Below are 21,848 nucleotides of genomic sequence, written 5' to 3'. Positions count from 1 at the left end.
GGAAGGAGGGAGGAAGGAAGGACATAACTGAATACTCTAGAAGTAAATCTTGGGCTTATCCTTAATATCATAGTACTTCTCCTTTCTCCCCAATAGTATTTGGCTCTCATGCAGGTTTTCTCATGTATATTAAGTGAGATAGAAAATGTAAGGCTTTACATTTTGTATTAATGTAATAATTTTAGAGAGAAGTGATTCCTCTTTCTAATACTGAACATTTCCTTCCTCAAATTTCCAGTTCCTCCACTTAATACACCTAAAGGGAAATCACCTTCTATCTGGTTCCTTAGTACTTCATTGCCTCACATTTGACCATGTCCAAAATAAAGACTTAGATTATTACACCATTTAGATACTGTGCTGTAGCAATGTCAGTTACTTTCCAGACCACATTTGTCTTTAGGGAATTAATCTTTGCTAAATCCCAAGCCATTTATCATAAGACTTACATTGCTGACTACCCTGAAAACCTTGCACCTAATTTTTAACAATCATGGTGGCCAAATTTTGTCTATTAATAAAACCATAAATTACATTTTATACATTTTAAGATAGTATGTATCATACACCTTTTAAATACTATCAAATCTGTGCACATTGAGTAATATGTATAGTTCTATTCTTATAGTCCTTGAATGCAGAGATTCTCCAATTTTAGTGTGTGTATATATATATATCACTTGGGGGTCTTGTTAAAAGGTAGGCTCTAATTCTTTAGGGTAGGGGTGAGGTCTGAGATTCTGCATTTCTGACAAGTTCCCAGGTGATGCTAATGCTGCTGATTCCCCGGGTCACATTTTAAATAGTAAGTTTCTTGGGGACAGAACTTTTCAAGGTGGTGTCATATAAGGCAGTGGCTCTCAAACTGGGGTGCATAAGAAATAATAGAGCAGCTTTTTACAGTCACAAAGACTTGAGAACCCCCTCCTCTCTTCAATGCCTACGTAGAGAATGTGATTTAGTACCTGGTTGGGTCTAGTTATCTCTACTCCATTTCCCCTAAGTAACTTTTACGCCCATCAAATTTGGAGAGCCAACAATAAAATAAATCCTGTGCTCCCTTCAGCAGCACATGTAGTAAAATTGGAACAATACAGAGAAGATTAGCATGGCCCCTGCACAAGGATGACATGCAAATTCATGAAGCTTCCATATTTTTCTGCCATTTAAACCAACGTGGATGGAAATAGAGAGTATTATGCTGCGAAATAAGTCAGTCAGAGAAAGACAGACACCATATGTTTTCATTCATATGTGGATCTTGAGAAACTTAACAGAAGACCATGGGGGAAGGGAAGGGGGAAAAAAGTTACAAACAGAGAGGCAGGGAGGCAAACCATAAGAGACTCTTAAAAACTGAGAATAAACTGAGGGTTGATGGGGGGGGGGTGGGAGGGAGGGGAAAGTGGGTGATGGGCATTGAGGAGGGCACTTGTTGGGATGAGCACTGGGTGTTGTATGGAAGCCAGTTTGACAATATATTTTTTAAAAAGATAAATAACTAAATAAAATAAATCCTAAAGAATTATTTGTCTTGATAGGCTCTCTTAAATCTCCTGGACATCATGTACAAAATAGTCATGTGAATTATAATCAACAATCATGTTGATAAAGTCATGCAAACTTCTGGCCTGGAATATACTCTCCTTAAGGGCAGCAACTCTGATTAGCTCATTTTAGTATACTTTACCTTACTCTGTGATATTTTTTCAAAATAATAGATATTCAATAAGCCTTGGAAGCATAATAAAAATGGAACCTGACCTCCTAAAAATGACATTTGCCTTAAAGATTTCTATTTTTCTTGAAGAAGTATTTTGCCAGTATAACGCCCTCTCAAATCTTACAACTATAGAAGATTGTTGATAGATAGGAGAGAATAATAGCTTGCTTGTTTTACAACATCTGCAACTGTGGACAAGTCTACATTCATATTTATTGAGCCATTTTATTAACTTTAAAAGATTTAGCCTCTGTTATATTCTATAGTTATAAACAAAGAAATGAGAAGATGGAATTGAAGAATTCCACAGAGGGGGCATCTGGGTGGCTCAGTCAGTTAAGTGCCCAACTCTTGGTTTCAGCCCAGGTCATGATCTCACAGTTAGATCTCACAGTTTGAGTCTCAGTGTCAGGCTTCCTGCTGACTCCGCAGAGCCTGCTTGAGATTCTCTCTCCCTCCCTCTCTCTCTGCCCCTCCCTTGCTTGCACACGTGCATGCTCTCTCTCTCTAAATAAATAAACTTAAAAAAATCTTAAAAAAAAAGAATTCCACTGAAGTCAGTGATATATTCAATTTCTGAAGAAAAGGTGATCCTTATGGCATCAAAAAGTTCAGCTTGGTTCATCTAGCTTTATTCTTACTCTTTTAATACATTAGAATTTGAAAAAGTTCAGTTACCCATGTAAAAAAAGGGAGAGTAAAACTCAAGGAATAACAATCTCAGAGCAGTGATGATAAAGACTCTTAGGAAATAGAGCTTTAGAAAGGGTAAAGGGGTAGACACTTGTCCTGAAAGCAAAAGCCCTATTATCAGAATCAAAATAATTGGGTAGTGTAACTTGTAACAGAGTTATCCTGAAGGATCAGGTTGCAAGTTAAACTAAAGTGGAGGTGCTTCTGTACTTAGTTTCTAAAGTCTCAAGTCATGGTTGTCTGGGGTACTGAGCCTAGTGGTGGAACCTCAGGAACTGGGGGGGTCAGACAGTGATAGTTTTTTGTTAGGTTTAAATTGTAGCTCTTTCTTAATAAAACAAAACAAAACAAAACAAAACACCCACAACAGACCAAAAGAAACAAACTACATGGTTCTAGGTTCTGTCTCTGGTTCTATGATTTTTTTTTATCCCTTTGTTTATGTAAATGTATCTGCTGTAATTTCTACCAATTAATTTAATGAAATTCTAAGTGGTGATGACCACATTTTAAAAAGATTATAAGGAATCTTAGGAATTATTTCTTCAATTTAGCACTATTGTAATTAAGTACAACTTTTACCTGTGATGTTTTGCTAATAATTTGGGTGGACCATTGACATTATTTTCATTGAAAATGTGTATAAATGTAATTGTATTTCTATATTTTATATTACATTTCTATAATAATATATTGGAATGTTCAAAGTTTGCATATTTGGTCATCTTTGACTATTGATATTATGATTTACTGAAACATCTTTTAGAAATTAAATGCAGGTTTATAAGGTATTTAGAATGTTCAGAACTCCTTTAAGCATTTGCGACTTTGTGAATTTTGTGTTAATAGGCAGCAATTGAATTTTTTTGAACAAGTAGGTTTTTCTATTATTATCTTTAAGAGAAAAAAAACACACAAAAGATACAGGAAAAGATACCACGGTTAACATCTGGAATGTCAAAATCTTAATTACTATCATCAAAGACATTACATTCCATGTAAACTATTTTGAAAATAATTCTTTTTAAGAAAGAAGAATGACTTTGTATATAGTTCTTTTGATTTTAAAATTTATAGTGTAAAATGAAGGCTGTGAAAGTTTGGTGTCATGCTACCAGTGAATGTTTGAGATAAATAATGTAAGTCAAATCACTTTCTAATCTATACTGACCTTGACCTTTTCCTGTGGATAGACATCTATAAATGATCATTTGCATATCCAACCCCTCTTGCAGCCAAATATTGTCCATCACTTGAATAATCTGCAGAACAAGCATATCCTGACGGAGATCATCGCCAGCCTGTTAAAAACAAAATTATAGACTGGATTTCTCCTTGAATTCCATTAAAGGCCTTCAAATATGGTATATGTCATTTCTTTCCTCAAAGAAATTTCTAGCCAGACTTAGGATGGTTTCAATTGTTTTATTAGTACTAAGAACATCTTGTGTTTCTGAGAGAAGATCAAAGAAAATAAGAACTTTCCTTTAAATGATTACAGAAGCTTCAGCCATCAAGTTAGAAGTTGCTTGGAATGCTGTTCCTGATAATAATCTTTCAATTTATCATCCACGTGCAATGTCTTAGACTTAAAGTCTAGAGAAGAGAGACTCAATGAATGTTTATCCAAATTTCAAACTCAACCAAGAGAGATTTCTTTCGAACTGAAACACTATTTCGTATGCCATAAATGTATATACTGATATACAGTTAGAATACCAAGAGCTTCTTGACTAGGAGTATAAATAGCACACACAGGATTCATTAGACTTTAAATCATTGACTTCTCATATTATGAAGGTGGTTAAAAATTTTGCAGAGTAAACAGCCTTTGATAATAAGAAGAAATGATTAAGAGATGGTTTTCTAGCATAAGTGAAGGAAATGGAATATGTCCAAAGGGAAGGAGGATAGTTTTATGCTTTTAAACTAACAGGTTTGGTTTTGAAAATGCTTTCTAAATAATATGCAGAAAAATATTCCAAGATGAAATTTTGTTATTTTTTTTCTTCGTCAAAAATGCAGTGTCATGTGACCATTAATGCTTGAGGTGACACAGGTCAAAGCCAAAGTAGGGTGTGCTAAAAATTACCCTCAAAAATAGTCAAAATCCACCAAATAATTCACTCTGAGAGCTGGTTGTCTGGTTTGGCTGAATAATTGATTAAATTAAGTGAATGAATGTAAATTCTTACTGTTCCACTACAGTTTCTTCTTCAGTCCCTCTTTCCTACCTGTCTTTAACTCTGTTACTACCTTTTACTCTTTTCTCATGGGATTCATGATAAAGACTGATTTGGCCCATATTTATTTAAAAAGAAGAAAATAACTCAAATTATTAAAATAAGCAAGTTCTTGCAGATAAGAATTTTATGTTAAATTAACATATCATTTGAGTTTCAGCTAATATTGATTCTAATTTAGTATATAAACCAAAAGAAAACTCTTCCACTAAGGGCTAACCAAACATTCCACATTCTGTGCTACTCAAAAGTGATTATATAATTTTATTCATTGAAACATCTCTTCTTAAGTTTTGCACTGAAGGTTCACTAGCTTGAGCCAATAACGATTTATTTATTATCAATCACAGTTTGACATGTACTATAATTCTGTAAAAATGCAGAATAAAAATAACTGGAATCCTCTGTGTTGTTGCCAGCAGAAAATAGCTGTAATCATTTCTTTTTGTGAGAAATAAATCAATAATTCTACCTGTGAAATCAATTTGATGTTTCAGGAGGGCTACTGTACCTTAAAAATGACGCTGATGTTTTTGCCTATTGGGTTAGCATTGATGAAAGTAATCTTCAGTGGCAAAGCATTAGATGTGAAATATGAACATGCCTATGGAAAGAGAAGGAAAAAAATGCTTAGAAAAATAAAGGAACAAGAACACTTTCCATGAAATCACAGGCCTCTTGGATAATTTGTTATAGAAGCGAATATAACACATATGAATAATTTTTACACTTTGGAACAAAGAAACATATTTATTAACAACAACAACAAAACAACTTTAGTCTACTAACCAAAACCTTAGAAATTGAAAATACAGCTTCTTGGCAGGCTGTAAGTCTTCAACTACATTTTTTTCTCACTGAACAGTGGTGATATGTTGGGAGGTTAAATAAACTAAGTAGTATGTAGATATTGTGTTTATGCTAGTCGGTTAATATCTAAAAGATAAAATTGTTATTAAAAAATCTATTTCCATTTAATTATTTCTTCCCTGCAGCATACTTTAAGGAAATATGGATATAGAGTTAAGAAAATCCTGGTGCAGTAACTCTGGAAAACAGTATGGAGGTTCCTCAAAAAATTAAAAATCAAATTACCCTATGACCCTAGCACTACTAGGAATTTATCCAAAGGATACAGGAGTGCTGATTCATAGAGGCACATGTACCCCAATGTTTATAGCAGTGCTATCTACAATAGCCAAATTATGAAAAGAGCTCCAATGTCCATCAACTGATGAATGGATAAAGAAGATGTGGTATATATTATATATTTATATTTATATACACAATGGAATACTACTTGGCAATGAAAAAGAATGAAATTTTGCCATTTGCAACAACATGGATGGAACTGGAGTGTATTGTGCTAAGTGAAATAAGTCAGTCAGAGAATGATATATGATTTCTCTCGTATGTGGAATTTGTGAAACTTAACAGAAGACCGTAGGAGAATGGAAGGAAAAATAAGATACAAACAGAGAGGGAGGTAAACCATAAGAGACTCTTAAATACAGAGAACAAACTGAGGGTTGATGGGGTTAGGGGGTTGGGGGTGGGGAAAATGGGTGATGGGCATTGAGGAGGGTACTTATTGGGAGAACTGGAAGTTGTATGTAAGTGATGAATCACGGGAATCTACTTCTGAAACCAAGACTACACTGTACATTAGCTAACAACAATAAATAAATAAAATTAAAAGAAAAAAAGAAAGAAAGACTTGGGGCACCTGGGTGGCTCAGTTGGTTAAGTGTCTGACTTTGGCTCAGGTCATGATCTCGCGGTTAGTGAGTATGAGCCCTGCATTGGGCTCTGTGCTGACAGCTCAGAGTCTGGAGCCTGCTTCAGATTCTGTCTGTCTGTCTGTCTGTCTGTCTCTCTCTTTGTCCCTCCCCACTCATGCTCTGTCTCTCTCTCTCTCTCTCAAAAATAAATAAACATTAAAAAATGTTAAAAAAAAAAAAGAAGATCTGAATTCAAATTTGAACTCTGTAACTAATTAGCTGCAAGATCTTGGGTAAGTTACTGAAATGTTTGTATCCCACTGAAAAATGGGGATAATAACCCCTGTCTCAAACATATTTGTAATAGACATATGGACTAATGGATATAAAAGAGCTTCTACAGTGCCTGACACTAATTGAGTACTTAAAAAAAAATAATGCATTCCCTTTCTCTTTTTTGTTAATGAACATTTTCTTACCTTCACAAATAACAGTACAACATATTTCATTTCAATTTCATTTCATCTTTTCATTTCTTTCAATTACACTTTGCATTTCCACTTTCAGCTTATGATATTGACTACTTTCCATTATACTTTCCTTGTTGCTTATTTTCCTTTATGTTCTTACAATTGTTTGAGTGTCAAAGGCTATATGTCTTTAGGCTATTAGAGACTTCATGTTGACAGTGAAGAGTTAAATCAATACTAAATAAAGGAAAATAATGTGATGGTTTCAATTTATCAACTTAGTAAAATACGACATCAATACATGTTGAAAGATCAGCTTGAATATCATTATTTTTGAGAAGTCTGAAATCGGTAGAGGTAGAGAGGAAAGGATATATTTTTTTAACTTAACCTATCAATAGAAATCTAACCTAATCCCTAAGCAAACAGAAACTCTTGCTTACTGAATCAATTCGAGGTTTATAGTAAATAGGTGAGGCTGCTTATTAAGTAATGAATTCTTGCTTCAAGAATCAGTCAATCAAGGAACATATGACCTTCTTTCATGGTATTGAATTAGGAAATCCTGTATTAGACCAGAAATGAGTCTAGATTAGTGGTTTTCAAACTGTGCTCATCCAATTCTTGAGGGTCTTTTTGAGACATCCAAGTCCAGGGAAGAGAAAAAGGGTAAAGGGAGGCTGAAGGCAAAGCTTAATTACATCACTCAAAGCTGTTTTGCTTTAATTATTTTATAGTTTGGTTTTCACATGCAGAGTATTTTTTGAGAGTCATGAGAAAAATATTTTATATTTGACAAATAGTACGCACAAACTGTTATCTATATGGTAACAGAAAGAGACACCGTATCTTCTCTCCAAGAGCCTACAGAAAGTTGGTATGAACATATATACATATGCATTAAGTTGAAAATAATTTACAAGACCATTTATCATAGTTGAATGGAGAAGCACTTTAAAAAGACAAGTCTTTCAGAGATGAGCTGAATTTGAAGATTGTGAAAGACAGAGATTAGCAAGCATTTTTTTTTTAAAGGCTTTCTATGAAGGGAAAGGCAAAAATGAGAATTTAGACTAGATGTTAAAAGTGGATTATGAAGGCCACAACCAAGAAACAGGAAAGAATGAATTAAATTCTTGGAAGATAATTTTATTCAAATGGTGAGATAAAAGAGCTGGAATAGAGAAAAGAAAATAAGGAAAGCTAGAATAGATAACGCAAGATATGACTTCCGTTCTTGAGAAGCACACACTAATGACATAGATTTAAAATAGCTTTTAAAAAAGGAAAGAAACCTATTAGTAAATGACATGTGTGGTCCTCACTTTCCAGGAGCAGAGAAGAGATTGCATTAAGTTATAACCACTCTCCTAAATGGTCCATTCCCTAGTGACCCAAAGGAAATGGTCCATTGTGATTAGTGCTTCCAAGGAGAGACAAGGGTAAAAGTTCTTTGAAAGAAGGTTTAATCCAAAGCTGAGACCTTTGCCCTCCATCTTGGAGAACCATACTTTAAAAAATGGACTGAGCTAGGCCCGAGTGCTTCTCCCCAGTGTAATTCACTGATGGTGATTAAAATAGAATGTTGACTGTAGTCTTTCCCATAGTCACCACATTCATAGAGCTTCTCTCCAGTGTGAACTCTCTGATGCATGATAAGCTGTGAACTATCCCAAATGGCTTTCCCACAGTCACTGCATTTATAGAGTTTCTCCCCAGATGGGTTCTCTGACATCATAAAATTGGTGCTATAACCAAAGATTTTTCCATACTTACTACATTCATAGGATTTTTCACCAGTGTGAATTCTCTGTTACACAACAAGATGTGAGTCTTGATTGCTTATTTTCCATATTTACAGGGTTTTTTGCTTGTGTGAAGTCGAGTGACATAAAATAAGACATTTACTCTGACTGAATGTCTTGTCATGCTGTATTCCAAATGTTTTTCTCTGGTACGAATTTGCTCATAGCCAACACGTTGAGAGTTCTGACTGAAGCCTTTTCCATACTGCCTATATTTATGTGCTTGTTCCCAAGTGCAGAGGCTCTGATGTCAAATAAGACATTTACACTGACTGAAAGCCTTACTATGTTCATTATTCTCACAGAGATTCTTCCCATTATGGATTCTCTGGTGGTCAAGATGGTTTCTTCTTCCAAGAAGAAAAAAAAAAAGCTTCCAAGAGCTTTTCCACACTAATTTCAACTGTAATGCTTCTCACTTGTATGAAGTACTTGATGTTGAAAAAGGCTTTTACTCTGAATGAAGGCCTCCTACATAAAATTTATAAGTCTTCTCCACAGGATATTATCTGAGGGTCAATGCGTAGGGAACTCTGAGTGAAGGTTTTTATATATTAAGCACATTTATAAGGTTTTCTTAATTATGGAATCTCTGATCTTGAATGAGATGGGAGCAATGATGACAGATCTTTCTATGCTTGTTACATTCATAGGGGTTCCCTCCTTTGTAGATTTTCAAATGAACCATTGTCTGAGAGGTCTCTCTAAATGTCTTATCATATTCATTACATTCTTAGAAGCTCTTGCCAGTATGGATCTTCTGATACAGGTTCTAATTGAAACCTTGCCCCATTCACCACACCTTCAGATGCTATGTATGTTCCTTCAGACCTCCTTGTTTGGCAGGACTATAGAATAGACTAAAATGTTTCCCAGGAGAGAGTGTCACCTGGTCACATCTGCTGTTTATTGCTCTATACACAGGTGCCCAGCCTTGTGTGAGGCACAGCTGACCAGAACAAATGGAGCAAAGAGGTAGCTGCTTGGTGCACTTCCCAGACTCAGGAAAAGTGTCTGCAGGTAAGTAAAGGAAAGGAGTATGGTCCCAATTACAGTGCTAGGTGTGGTGCTAGGTGCAGTGCTAGGTCACCTGGGCTGGTGACCCTCAGCCTGATCATCTCACATGGGCATCCTCAGTAGCCACCCATTAGAGCCAACGTCCCACATCTTCAAGGTATACAAAAAAACAAGACTTAATATGGCATTGTAACTGAAAAATATGTTTTCCTCCTTAAACAACAAATCAAGAAAGCAGCAACAACAACAACAAAAATAATATATGGACTCAATGATCCATACTGTTCTTTCTCCTTTAAGATACCATGTCTTTGAAATGCCACATTTCCCTATATTATCAGCATTAATCAGTGGATATTGCTAATGACTAAAAAGTTACACAATTTTTGAAAATTAGCAATGATTTGGAACTTAGCCCAGATAGACCTATGTCAACTTATAAAATTTGATGCATTATTTTGTTATTTTTCAAAATATACTTGTGCAGCATATTAGGAAAGTTTCTAAGGTGTCTGAAGCAGCAAAGCCATAAAGGCAATAGTACCAACTTCTTGGCAAGAATTTTTATATTCATGCTAATAATGGACTAATTTTTCTCCTAAGTATTGGATTTGTTTCCTTGATTGTCATATGGCTTTAGTCAAGTAACATTTATTGTGCATGTGTGATAGTTTAACCTCTTTTCTTCTAAGTCTTGCTTATCAGTCCTTTCTCTATTTGCGTTTCCTAGTCTTCTTGGACTTTTGAGGAGGAGGCTAATAAAGTTCATGCAAAAAAGGAGAAAGAATGATTCTAAGTTAAAGAAGTGTGACTGGCAGAGGCTTAAGAAGAAAACGAATTTGTGTCTGATGCAAGGAAGGTCACTCCAGGCATAAGTAAAATAACAAAATATATTATATGGCACACTGACCCATGAGTTTCAGTAAATTTTAAATTAAATAAAAACTGAGATGTTGTAGCTAATAATATCCTTAGCATACTAGGCATGTGTATGCACATAATCTAAATAAGCATGAAATTAAACCCAGCCTGCATAAGGTCACCAAATCAACCATTTTGAATAAATTAAGAAATCAATTTAGGGAGAAGTATCATTATTTATTTATTTATTTACTGAACTGATAGTTTATTTCTAAACCTACAAATCTTATGATGAGGTCAATGCAATCTCAACCTTACACAGTGTATCAAATGCAGCACATAGTATGGATGGGATTCGATTACTTTTTTCTTAAGGTACTTGCAATGACAATTTACAAATTGTTTTTGCCATTTCAAAAAACATACAGTGAACTAAATAATGCAAAACAAAAACACTCAGTTTATCTACCAAATAAACTGACTTACATCATGATCAATACCCCTTATACACAGGGCAGGGTTCAGAGGAAGGTGACAGGTATTTATACACTGAAAGAATTCTTCTAGTCTGCCAATCTCTTTCTTCAGTACCTCCTGTGAAAAATCATTAGAAAAAACATTTCAGAAACTGTAAAGAACTTGAATTTTCTTTCAAGTTATAATTTTCTTCTATTGATTAAATAAACTCTAATTCTGGGGCTGCATACTTGGATGCTTTGGGGTCAAATTGGTTATGTAGCCATATACAAGGAGGCAGTGGGCTAAAGACAATAGGGAGTGTTGGGGAAAATGGGGAACTAGAGCTCATTCTCTTTCTACAGGATTTTAAATTCAATTACAAACAAAACCAAAACAAAGAACTATTGTGTTCAAACAAAACACAGGATGGGATGGATTTGACTTGTGGCCCACCAACTTGCAATACCTGCTTCAAGTAATGATTAACATGATCAATTTCTGTTGAATCTAATTTCTTTGAATCTTAGTTTGTAACTCTCAAGACTTATACTTAATAGTAACAGTAAATTTTATTTCTTTAGTTTTAGTTTCAGTTTTTTTTTTAGTTTTTAGAGAGAGTGAGGGGGGGCAGAGGAAGAGAGAGAGAGAGAGAGAAAGAGAGTATGTCAAGCAGACTCCATGCATAGCACGGAACCTGACAAAACATGGGGCTCGATCCCATGATCCAGGGATCATGACCAGAGCTGAAATCAAGAGTCAGACACTCAACTGACTGACCCTCCCAGGTGTCCCAGTAATAGTACATTTTAGAAAACAAATTCACATATGTTAAGAGTAATAATGGCAAAAGATGATAATTGCAGACAGTTGATAATTGTCAGAAATAGCAATGTATTTGAACAAATAGTTTACTAAATGCCAAGGAGTATATTTCCGATACTTGACTCACTACCTTCCATAGTTCTCTGTACCTGTGGGAAGGTCTGAAACCACAAACAATACCTTTAAAATTGTGTATCCCTTATCAAAAAGTGCGGAAAAACAGTAACAATTTAAAAAATAATTCAAGAGCCACCTGGGTGCTTCAGTTGGTTAAATATCCAACTCTTCATTTCGGCGCAGGTCATAATCTCACATTTCATGAGATCGAGCCCCACATCGGGCTCTGTGCTGACAGAGCATGGAGCCTCTGCTTGGGATTCTCTCTCCCTCTCTCTCTGCCCCTTCCCTGCTTGCTCTCTATCTCTCTCTCAAAATAAATAAAAATAAACTTAAAAAAAACCTTTTTTAAAAAAACTTAAATTCTAGTTAGTTATCATACAGTGTAGTCTTAGTTTCAGGTGTACAATATAGTGATTCAACACTTCCATACAACACTAATTAGTACCTTTTAAAAAGAAGTAGAGGGGCGCCTGGGTGGCTCAGTCGGTTAAGCGTCCGACTTCGGCTCAGGTCATGATCTCACGGTTCGTGAGTTCGAGCCCCGCGTCGGGCTCTGTGCCGACAGCTCAGAGCCTGGAGCCTGCTTCACATTCTGTGTCTCCCTCTCTCTCTGCCCCTTCCCTGCTCATGCTGTGTCTCTCTCTGTCTCAAAAATAAATAAACATTAAAAAACAATTTAAAAAAAAAAAAATAAATAAAAAAATAAAAAAATAAAAAGAAGTAGAGAGAAATAGATAGCAGTAATTTGAATTGTGCAAATTTGTAAATGCTTCTTCCAACTCTTTTTTATTTTCTTATTTTCATGTGAAGAAGTGTTATAAAAACAGCCAGTCAAGGTGAGAGAAATATATTTATTTGAAAGAATAATGTCACTATCACTTTGGAATTTAATGCAAGTGGTCAAAAAAGGTATCAGACTTACTTAACTGTAGTATGCATCTCAAGTATGTGAGGAATTTTAAAATGTAAGAAATAAAGATGGAACTCATACACAAGTTTTATAATTTTAAACCAGTTTATTTAGCTTGCTTTCAACTTTTTGCTACCACCAGAAAATAATTAATGAGTCATTAACTTTAGACTGTAAATTGAAAAAAAAAATCTTGATTAAAATAATTGATTTGGGTACCTTAGAACTAAGTATAGACACGGAATTTACTTTCTAAGCTATGAAATTAAAACTTAATTGAACAAAAGATTAAAGAAAACACTACATGAAGATTAATTTCTCAACAAACCTGTCTTTGAGGGTCACTGGCAGACTTGACTTTTTCCCCAATGTCTCCCAGAATTTTAATAAGTTTCTTCTCTTTGGAAAACTCATCACTCAAGGCTTTTCCTGAACAGAATTGGAGAGCCGCCAATAGTTTCTGATACCAGCTTTTAAAATAAGTTTCATTCTGTGCATCCTTTAGCAGCCTGAAGGAAAGAGAGAAAAAGAATTCTTGTATCTATAGCTGATTTTTTAACCACCTCCAGCAAGAACAATCAGTGCATTTTGGACTAATCTGTATTTGGTGGTTTGGGCAGTTTAACAGCCTTGAATGGGGGAAAATGTTGTTTATTCGTTGGCAGTCATCAAATTCCATCTGATAGTTAATGAGATTCCTAGAGTGAAGAATCAATAAGAGACCTGCTTTTTATTCATTTCAGTTCACAATGCACTTTTTCTTCTTTCAGGCTTTTTAATTCTGTAACAAATACTTAAGAACATATTTTTGACTTATTAAAATAAGGACAAAGAATTTTAGAAATAGTATTTATTAGCGACTTTACTATATTGGAACTCAACCATAAAACCTACGTTTTTCTACTTTTCTTCAAAAGACCATGTCCCCCACACTGTCACATACCTATGTATTTCTCTTTCTTCTAGTATCTTCCCTTGACTATCTGCAAGAAGATATTGTAAAGGCAAGAGCATGATTTTTGTTTTCAGGCATTTCTGGATTCAAATCTCAGTCCTATACAACTTCTAAGTAACTTAGGTTACTTAACTAGGCTGAGATTTTCTTTCTTTATCCATAAAATAAAGCAATAACTCTGACTATGCACAGCTGTACAGAACACAGAATGAGCTAATGCATTCAAAAGGGCTTAGCACAATGTACCTACTAGTCAGCCAACATGAGTTCATCTGTGTTTCATGGCCTCCCCAGCCAACTTCTGCCACTGCCTGGCTGCATGTGCATGTCATGAACATGGGAGGCATAGAACATAAAAGAGTGAGAATGCTTTGCTAGATAACGGAGTGGTAACAAATATTTTACTACTCTGTCTGCCATGTGACAATTTTTATCGCCTTGAAACTTATTCTAAGATGCTTAAACTTTACTTTCTATTATGCCCTAAACCACTGAAATAGAATAAAAAAACTAATACCTTTGAATGTTAACCTCTCTTTGATTGATTCTTTTAATCTTAACTGGTCTCTAGTCTTCTCCTTCTCTGAAAGATTAACTTTAAAGAAACTAGAAGAAAGTTATTGTGAGAATGGAACACTAAAAAAAAAAAAAAAGATTAAATGCAGAGCAGTCGAAAAATATATAGATGAATTTCATTCTGCATTCTTAATTTTGCATCTCTGCCTAATATGTATTATGCTATAGAGACTCTAATACATTATTTTCATTTGTTTTATGTTCTCTGTTTCTACATACTGAAGTTAAAATATAATTAAGTGAGTATACTTTTTTTTTTTTTTTTTTTTTTTTTTTGGTAAGAGCTTGCTCTCTTGTCATTGTTATAAAGCCAACTTATCGTCTAGCACCTCTTTTGCTTTTACGTGGAATAATAGTTCTTATTTACTTCTGGAAAGCATTTTTAAAAAACCCTCAAGGGGTTAAAGAGGCATTGATGAAAAAATGTAATCCACTGCTTATTTTCAATGTAAGAAGAATATTAGACAATGAATAGTTCTCTTATACTTACCCTTATGGTGAAATTTTAAAATGTCAGATGTAATAAATGGAACCTGTCATTATTTGGAAGCTGTAAGAAAATGAGTTTTGTGTGAGTGTGAATTGGAAAGCCGCAAATGCAAGCATCCACATGTAAAACTTCAAGATGCCTTATGTAAATTATATATCTCTCAGATTCTCTCAGTATTTTGAGGACTTTGGTAATATATCATTTTATAGTGTACTTGGCTTTCAGTGAGATAGGCAGTTGATGGGTAGAGTGTTTCTATATCTTGACCAATGCTTGCCAGCATTTTCATATACTTCGAATAGTGAATCACTTGTTTTAAAAATATTTTTAACCAGTTATAGTATATAAATATAACTATAATCTCCTTACTGCTATATACATGATAAAAGGAGAAGTTATTTTGTACAGATGAAGTCAGCCTTTTACTAAAATAATTTTTTTTAAGTTTATTTATTTTGAGAGTGAGAGAGAGAGAGTGCATGTGAGCAGGGGAGGGGCAGAGAGAGAGGGAGAGAGAGAATCTCAAGCAGGCTCCATGCTGTCAGCACAGAGCCCCATGTGGGGCCCAATACCACGAAGCCATGAGATCATGACCTGAGCCAAAATCAACAGTCAGATGCTAAACCAACTGAGCCACCCAGGCGCCCCTACTAAAATAATTTTTTGAAAACATATGTTTAGAGGTGGGGGCAGTCAAGGGGACTGTCAGAATTATATAATTTGCCTTCATAATACTCTTAATTTTTTTCTGTTAGATATGTATTTGGTTATTTGATTCCTCGCTCAAAATAAAACAGATCAGGGAAATCACTGGATTCTACTCCTGAAATCAATTCTACACTGTATGCTAACTAACTTGAATTTAAATAAATAAATTTTAAAAAGAACAGAGCAGGGGAGATTTGCAGAGAGAATATGACTGTGTTCTAAAAAAGATTTCAAGGCAAAGCAAACTTGCTGTATTCCACTGTGATTATTTTCCTTGTAGAATATGCCTCATTCAAACACTACATTCCTGCTAAGATGATACATTCTCCAGGTCAAATCTGGTTCAAGCTCTATGGCTTTTGACTGACTAATGAAGAGTTTGTCTTTACACATTGCAGAAGTGAAATCATGGAGTGATGGAGTGTAGGAGATGACCATGACAGGTAACATAGTCCATCCCTATGCATGGGTGCTCTCTCTCTCACTCAAAAATAAATAAACATTAAAAAAAAGAAGAAATAAAAACAATAATCCCTTTTCAAAATGAAGTAAAAAGCATGTATCTCTTTAGTCTTTACAACTTTTACTTCCTAGTGTTTAAGAGATTTATTTAATATTTTCCCAAACTGAGGAACTTGACACATTTTTAGTCCTTACAAAGACAATCATTTCCTATGACTAGTATATTCTTAGAATATTGATTTGCTTTTTCAGAAATTTAACTTTCATTGAGTTTTGCATATAAGGAGCATTATATTGGCAAAATCTACAGAAATGTGATTTCCATTCAATAGTTATTTGGCAATATCTGTCAATAAACCATTTTGTAACAATTCTTATTTTAAAATGTTTATTTATTTACTTTGAGAGAGAGAGCACGCACAGTAATGACATCCATACTGTAGAGATTGTATACATTTTTAGAACACTTAAATATACGGGAGGGACCCATAAAGTATGTAGCTGACTTAATTGTATCCCCATATGTAATTTATATATGTAATATTTACTACCACCTCAAAAGTGTTCTCTTTGAAGTGTTATATGTGCACACTAATGATGTCCCGTTGTGTTCTCACTATATAGTAGATTTGATTATTGCTTCCAACTCTCTGCTTTCTCCTCTGAAGGAGATTATACATCTCCATGTGTGACTTCCAGTGCCTTCCCATAGGCAGAGTTGACTTTTCTGCCTGTTGTCAGGGTTGGTCCTGTGACTTGCTTTGGCCAATAGGATGTCAGTAATGAAATGTATATCCGTGTCCATACAGATGCTTTAAATATGCTATTATGGATTGGTTTGGCGGCTTATACTTTTCTGCTTTCTGCTGTGAAAACAGTGTATTCCAGCTGGGGGCTGCTCCTCCAGTCCTGGAGTGACAAGACAGTATAAAGCAGAGCTAAGCATTGCTGTGTGGAGTCCAGTGGAGCCGAGCCAAGCAGGACTAGAGCAAGTCTGCAGCCAATGTACTGCACGAGTAAGAAATAAATCTTTGTTGTTGTAAGCCACTGAAATTTGGGAGCTATTTGTGGCTGTAGTAAAAACTAATGAATATGCCCAATTTTCATACTTTCTTTTTCCATTTTCTTTGCTTTTGTTTTTATTTATTTGTTTGGATTGCCTTTAGAATATGCAGCATATTTTTTACACATCCACAGTGTTAGCCCCGGGGATATTTTGGGGCATATCTAATTACTGAAAATGAATAGTCATTTGGAGCCAAGTCTGGTGAATTAGATGAGTGATCAATTTGAGTATACTATTTCAGATTAAAAAAAAAAACTATTAAAGTAATAAAAATGGTTTTCTTTTATGGACCATAAAAAGACCCTAAAGGATTTAAAAAATGATTTGATCTGGCTCATTTGGGCATATAGATTCTGTTACACTGCTGACATTGTGTTGTTTTATTACTACTAACATACTTTTTGACCCATTTAAAAGTGTGAATAGGCCTATGTACCATCTGTTGCTTTGTCTAGCCAAGTGTTTGAGTACCTAGTAGGAGATTCTTTCTGAGTAAAAATGTACTAATGAGTGGACTAGGGGACTGGCAAGATTTTTTTTTTAGGACTTACAAAACACAGAACTAGACAAAGGGCCTGATGGCTTAGGGCAGTGAGGGAGGCAGTAAATGTAGCTGCTCTGGAAAACTAGGAGCTCTGCTCTAATGCTAATAGCTGTAAGAGTAGAATGGCTGAAGAGGCAGGGGACCGATGGCTTTGGACCAGAAAGTACCCATATCAGCATGTTTGAGAGTCATGAGTCATCAGCTTAGTGAGGAACAGACTATGCCCACTTCTTTCTGCAAAGTCCAAAGAGGAAAGCCCAAAGAGAGCCATTTATTCAGCTGTGTGCCAGAATGGAAGAGTGTGTTGCCTCATTCCCAGGTTAGATTTCTGTTCTGAAGGAGGGTTTACTGATTTCCCCTGGGCTTATGTGAATAGGAAGAAAATGCTAGGGCAGGATGGAGAGAAAGGATAGGAAAGGAGCAGCCCACACTCCCGCACCTCAACTGTTTGGCGAAGCAAGAATGTGCAAGTTTCTCAAGGTTCAAATAAACACATGGAAGGTAATTATATGTGATCCATATGTAGAAAGGGGTTGATCCAAGGCCAGATATCCTTACGGGATGCTCCTGTAAGACTGCCCAAAGAACTCATCCACGTGAGGTAGCTTACTTTCCCAGTGAACCCACACAGGGCCTTGATGGAAAATCAGAGACCTCAGACAGAGGATTGCAATTGTTTGTACAAGTGTGAGCATCGCTTTTCTTTCTTTTTTCTCTACTCCCAAGTCAAGAGAAGTAAGAACCAGAAAGGAGAGTGAAGAGGAGTGGAATATCAGATCATATTCTCTACCCACTGCAAGTCTCCCAAACTAAAACTTGGCTGGTGCTGGAGAATAGGGAGGAGGTGTGTGTCAAATTGGAGAAGAGATGAAGTTTTAAAATGGACAAAACTAGTGGGAGTTTTTGATCTAAAAGTAAGCAGGAAACTGTGGAATCTACTTTGGTTTTAATTGGGAGGATGTGAAAGAGCAAAGGTAGTACTTTAAAAATAATAAAAACTTTTATTGGAGACTACCAAGTTCAGTCAGTTTAAAGAAAACAATAAGACTTAAAAATCTAAGTTAGTATAAGAAGAAATACAGTTTCAGGAAATTCACTGATTGCACTGCATGAGAGAAAAAGCCTCCAAATGCAGAATAAGAACTGAGGGGATTTTACCTCAAAACTCTGAAGAGGGTTGGCTGAGATTTATCTTTTTCTTCCCTTGCCACTTCTGTAAAGGCAATGCCCATTTATTTGTGGACGATTATTGCTATACCCAAACTTGTTTTCAAGAAGTCATAATTGCAACAACGGGATATTAATACTGTATATATGTGGACACAGAGGTATGCACTTACTATTATAATTGGTAGCTTATCATCATATTTAGATAAAATCTTTAACAGATATGATCAGGCACACATTTAATTATAAACTTAAATGGCATTTTTTCCCCCAAGGGAAAATTAGCCACGGATGGTACTCAGTTTGTGTGAACACCCTCATCAGGATTCCTGTTATACAGCAGTGATGTCCTCTTAGGATCAGCTGGAAGCTATGAAGGGGAAAAAGACAAACTATGATGAGCAGATAAGCTCCCCTGAATAGATTTCTGAATCTATAGTAAGGAATCAGAGCCCTTTCCACTCGTCTCGCTGATCCACTAACATGTATTCACATGTTTACACATTAAATATTCTGAATAATGTGACTTAAAAGCGAAAACTCTGTACTTCTCCATTCCAACATACACTTATTGCTTTCGTGTAAGTTATTTTTTTTTCAAATCACTCTTCTAAATTAAGGACTAAGCTGTGAATAACTGTTAGTGATCTTTCTCAGCCCCCACCATTTTACTCCATATACACTTATTAATTCTAAAACAAAAGAAAACAAAACCAGATTGAATTTTAGCCCTGGACACCCTTCACAAGAGATAGCTATCTATGAGACCTTCCTGAATTGCATCTCTCTTTTCTCACATTCTGGTTTTCTCCTTTCCCTGATCCCCGAGAATCTTTGTACTCCTGCTGCTCTTTCTTTGCTGAAAACTCTACCTAGTCCTGCTCTCTCTTCTTGTCCTGTTGTGCCAGGCACCCAATTATTCCTTGTCCTTCTTATCCTAGTCAAACCTATTATCTCTCACTGTAAATTATACTCATATACTCGGAGAATAATATCACTTGAGCATGGGGCTGAATGATATTTTGAGATAATATCTCCCACCTTTTACATTTATTAGGTGAGAAAACTGAAAGATTAAGGAACTTGCCTAAGATACTATGACTAAAACCCAGAGTTCCTAAACCACTGCTTCAGGCTCTTTCCGTAGTACCATATTCTGTGTCTGTTACGGATGAATGAGTGAATGTTTATGTCCCCACACCCCCAAATATATATACTGAAGCCCTAACACCCAGTATGATATTTGGAGGTGGGACCTTTGGAAGGTGGTTAGTTTTAAATGAAGTCATAAGAGTGGGACCCACATAATGGGATTAATACCCTGAAAAGAAGAATAAAAGACTGGAGTTCTGGGACACCTGGGTGGCTCAGTCAGTTGGGCGTCCGACTTCGGCTCAGGTCATGATCTCACGGTCCGTGAGTTCGAGCCCCACGTCGGGCTCTGTGCTGTCAGTTCAGAGCCTGGAGCCTGCTTTGGATTCTGTGTCTCCCTCTCTCTCTGCCCCTCTCCCATTCACGGTCTGTCTCTGTCAAAAAATGAATAAACGTTTTTTTTAAAAAAAGGCTGGAGTTCTCTGTTCTCTCTGCCATGTGAGGACAGAGCAAGAAGGCATACAGCGTCAATCTATAAGCTGGGAAGACAGTCCTTATGGGAAAATGGAATTGGCTAGCACCTTGATTTAGGATTCCCCAACCTCCAGAATTGTAAGAAACAAATTCCTGTTATTGAAGGCACGGTCTATGTTACTTTTTTTTATTGCAACTTGAGCTGATTAACATAGTGTCCTAACAACCATTAAAACATGATTTGGAAGACAATTTTCTGCTTGCATTACCTCTGGCAAGAAACTTAATGCATTAGTCCTTCACTTTCCTAGTCTGTAAAAGTTGGAATTGATGAGGTTTAGTAAGCTACCTTCCAGCTACAGGGCTCTATAATTTTAATCCCTGATGAATTTATCAAGCATTTACTCTATGCCAGTCATTTTTCAAGCATTCTACATAGCTGTGTTTGGTAATCTTCATATTTGCCGCAGGTAACGACTCCTTCCGTCTCACAAAGATATTATGGTTTATAGAGGTCAAGTAATTTGCACAGTCACCCAATCAGTGTACCAGGGATTCAAATTTAAGTTTATCTGACTCCAAGGCCTTGGTTCTTTACCACTGTGCTATACCACCTCCTGACATCCTGACACAGGTACCAGCTAATGATTTAGCCTGAAACTAATACACATCTAGGAATCATTTCTTGCCATTTTAATCTCTTTGTCTGGCTTCCTGTTTTCTAACCCTCAGAAGTCTCATGCTCTCCAGATTGCTTTCTTTCTTCTCAAAGTTCTTCATTTGTCCTGCTACCTATAAATTCCCTCTCCACCAAAAAAAAAATCCAATGATATTTTCCTATTTTTAACTTTTTTTGGAAATTTTAAAGAAAAGTTTGTTAACATAGATATATTTTTGTGTGAAATATTTATAAGCAGGAATACTTTTCTTTCTCTTGCCTAGCCTACAAAAAGAAAAGAGTATGTGGGCTTTATTTTACATGTGGACAATGCCAAATCACACACCTGACTCACCTCTTCTCCATCCTTCCTCACTTTAGAAAGTGAGACCAACACCACAGTTTCTAAGGATCTGGCCTCCTGTGGCTTACTTAGACTAGTGCTGGGGGGGGGGGGGGGGGGTGGGCTGGGAGGAGAGAGAGAAGATGGTAAGTTGAAAGTAACACCCTGATTGCATTTGGGAATCTAAGAATTCAGATGAACTGTGCACACAAAACAGATGTACCTTGAGTTACCCACCTTAATTGGGCCTGTAGTTCCAAATTATTTTAAGTTTTGGCAAAAGAGAAATGGGGTGTCACTAACACCAGCACATGTGCTGTAATAAAATAAATCCTGCTTGACACATAATTAATGCTGAAATCCATGCTCCTGGAATTTTAAATTAGTCCAATAGATGTCTACATTTTCCATTACTTACTCTTAGAAAATATGGTTCTGAATTGAGTTCCTAACTCAGCTCTTTTCTTCT

General features: G+C 35.8%; 1 protein-coding gene and 1 non-coding gene across 9 annotated transcripts in view; one reads left to right on the top strand and one right to left on the bottom strand.

Moving 5' to 3' along the window:
* PIK3C2G (phosphatidylinositol-4-phosphate 3-kinase catalytic subunit type 2 gamma) overlaps positions 1 to 21,848 on the bottom strand; it is a 347,337-nt gene that overhangs the window by 116,432 nt on the left and 209,057 nt on the right. For all 8 annotated transcript variants that reach the window (XM_042945913.1, XM_042945912.1, XM_042945916.1 and 5 more), the window contains 4 exons: positions 13,173 to 13,353; positions 11,020 to 11,127; positions 5,171 to 5,263; positions 3,588 to 3,717 (listed from right to left, as the gene is read on the bottom strand). In XM_042945913.1, the coding sequence (XP_042801847.1) occupies positions 3,588 to 3,717; positions 5,171 to 5,263; positions 11,020 to 11,127; positions 13,173 to 13,353 (512 nt within the window). The remainder of the gene's footprint in view (positions 1 to 3,587; positions 3,718 to 5,170; positions 5,264 to 11,019; positions 11,128 to 13,172; positions 13,354 to 21,848) is intronic.
* Positions 1,054 to 1,160, top strand: LOC122225662. The gene has a single exon (XR_006205278.1). It is a non-coding gene; the product is annotated as a U6 spliceosomal RNA (small nuclear RNA).

This window comes from Panthera leo, chromosome B4 (assembly GCF_018350215.1).
Source record: "Panthera leo isolate Ple1 chromosome B4, P.leo_Ple1_pat1.1, whole genome shotgun sequence".
Lineage (NCBI taxonomy): Eukaryota > Metazoa > Chordata > Mammalia > Carnivora > Felidae > Panthera > Panthera leo.
This window is presented reverse-complemented; position numbering and strand designations above follow the sequence as displayed.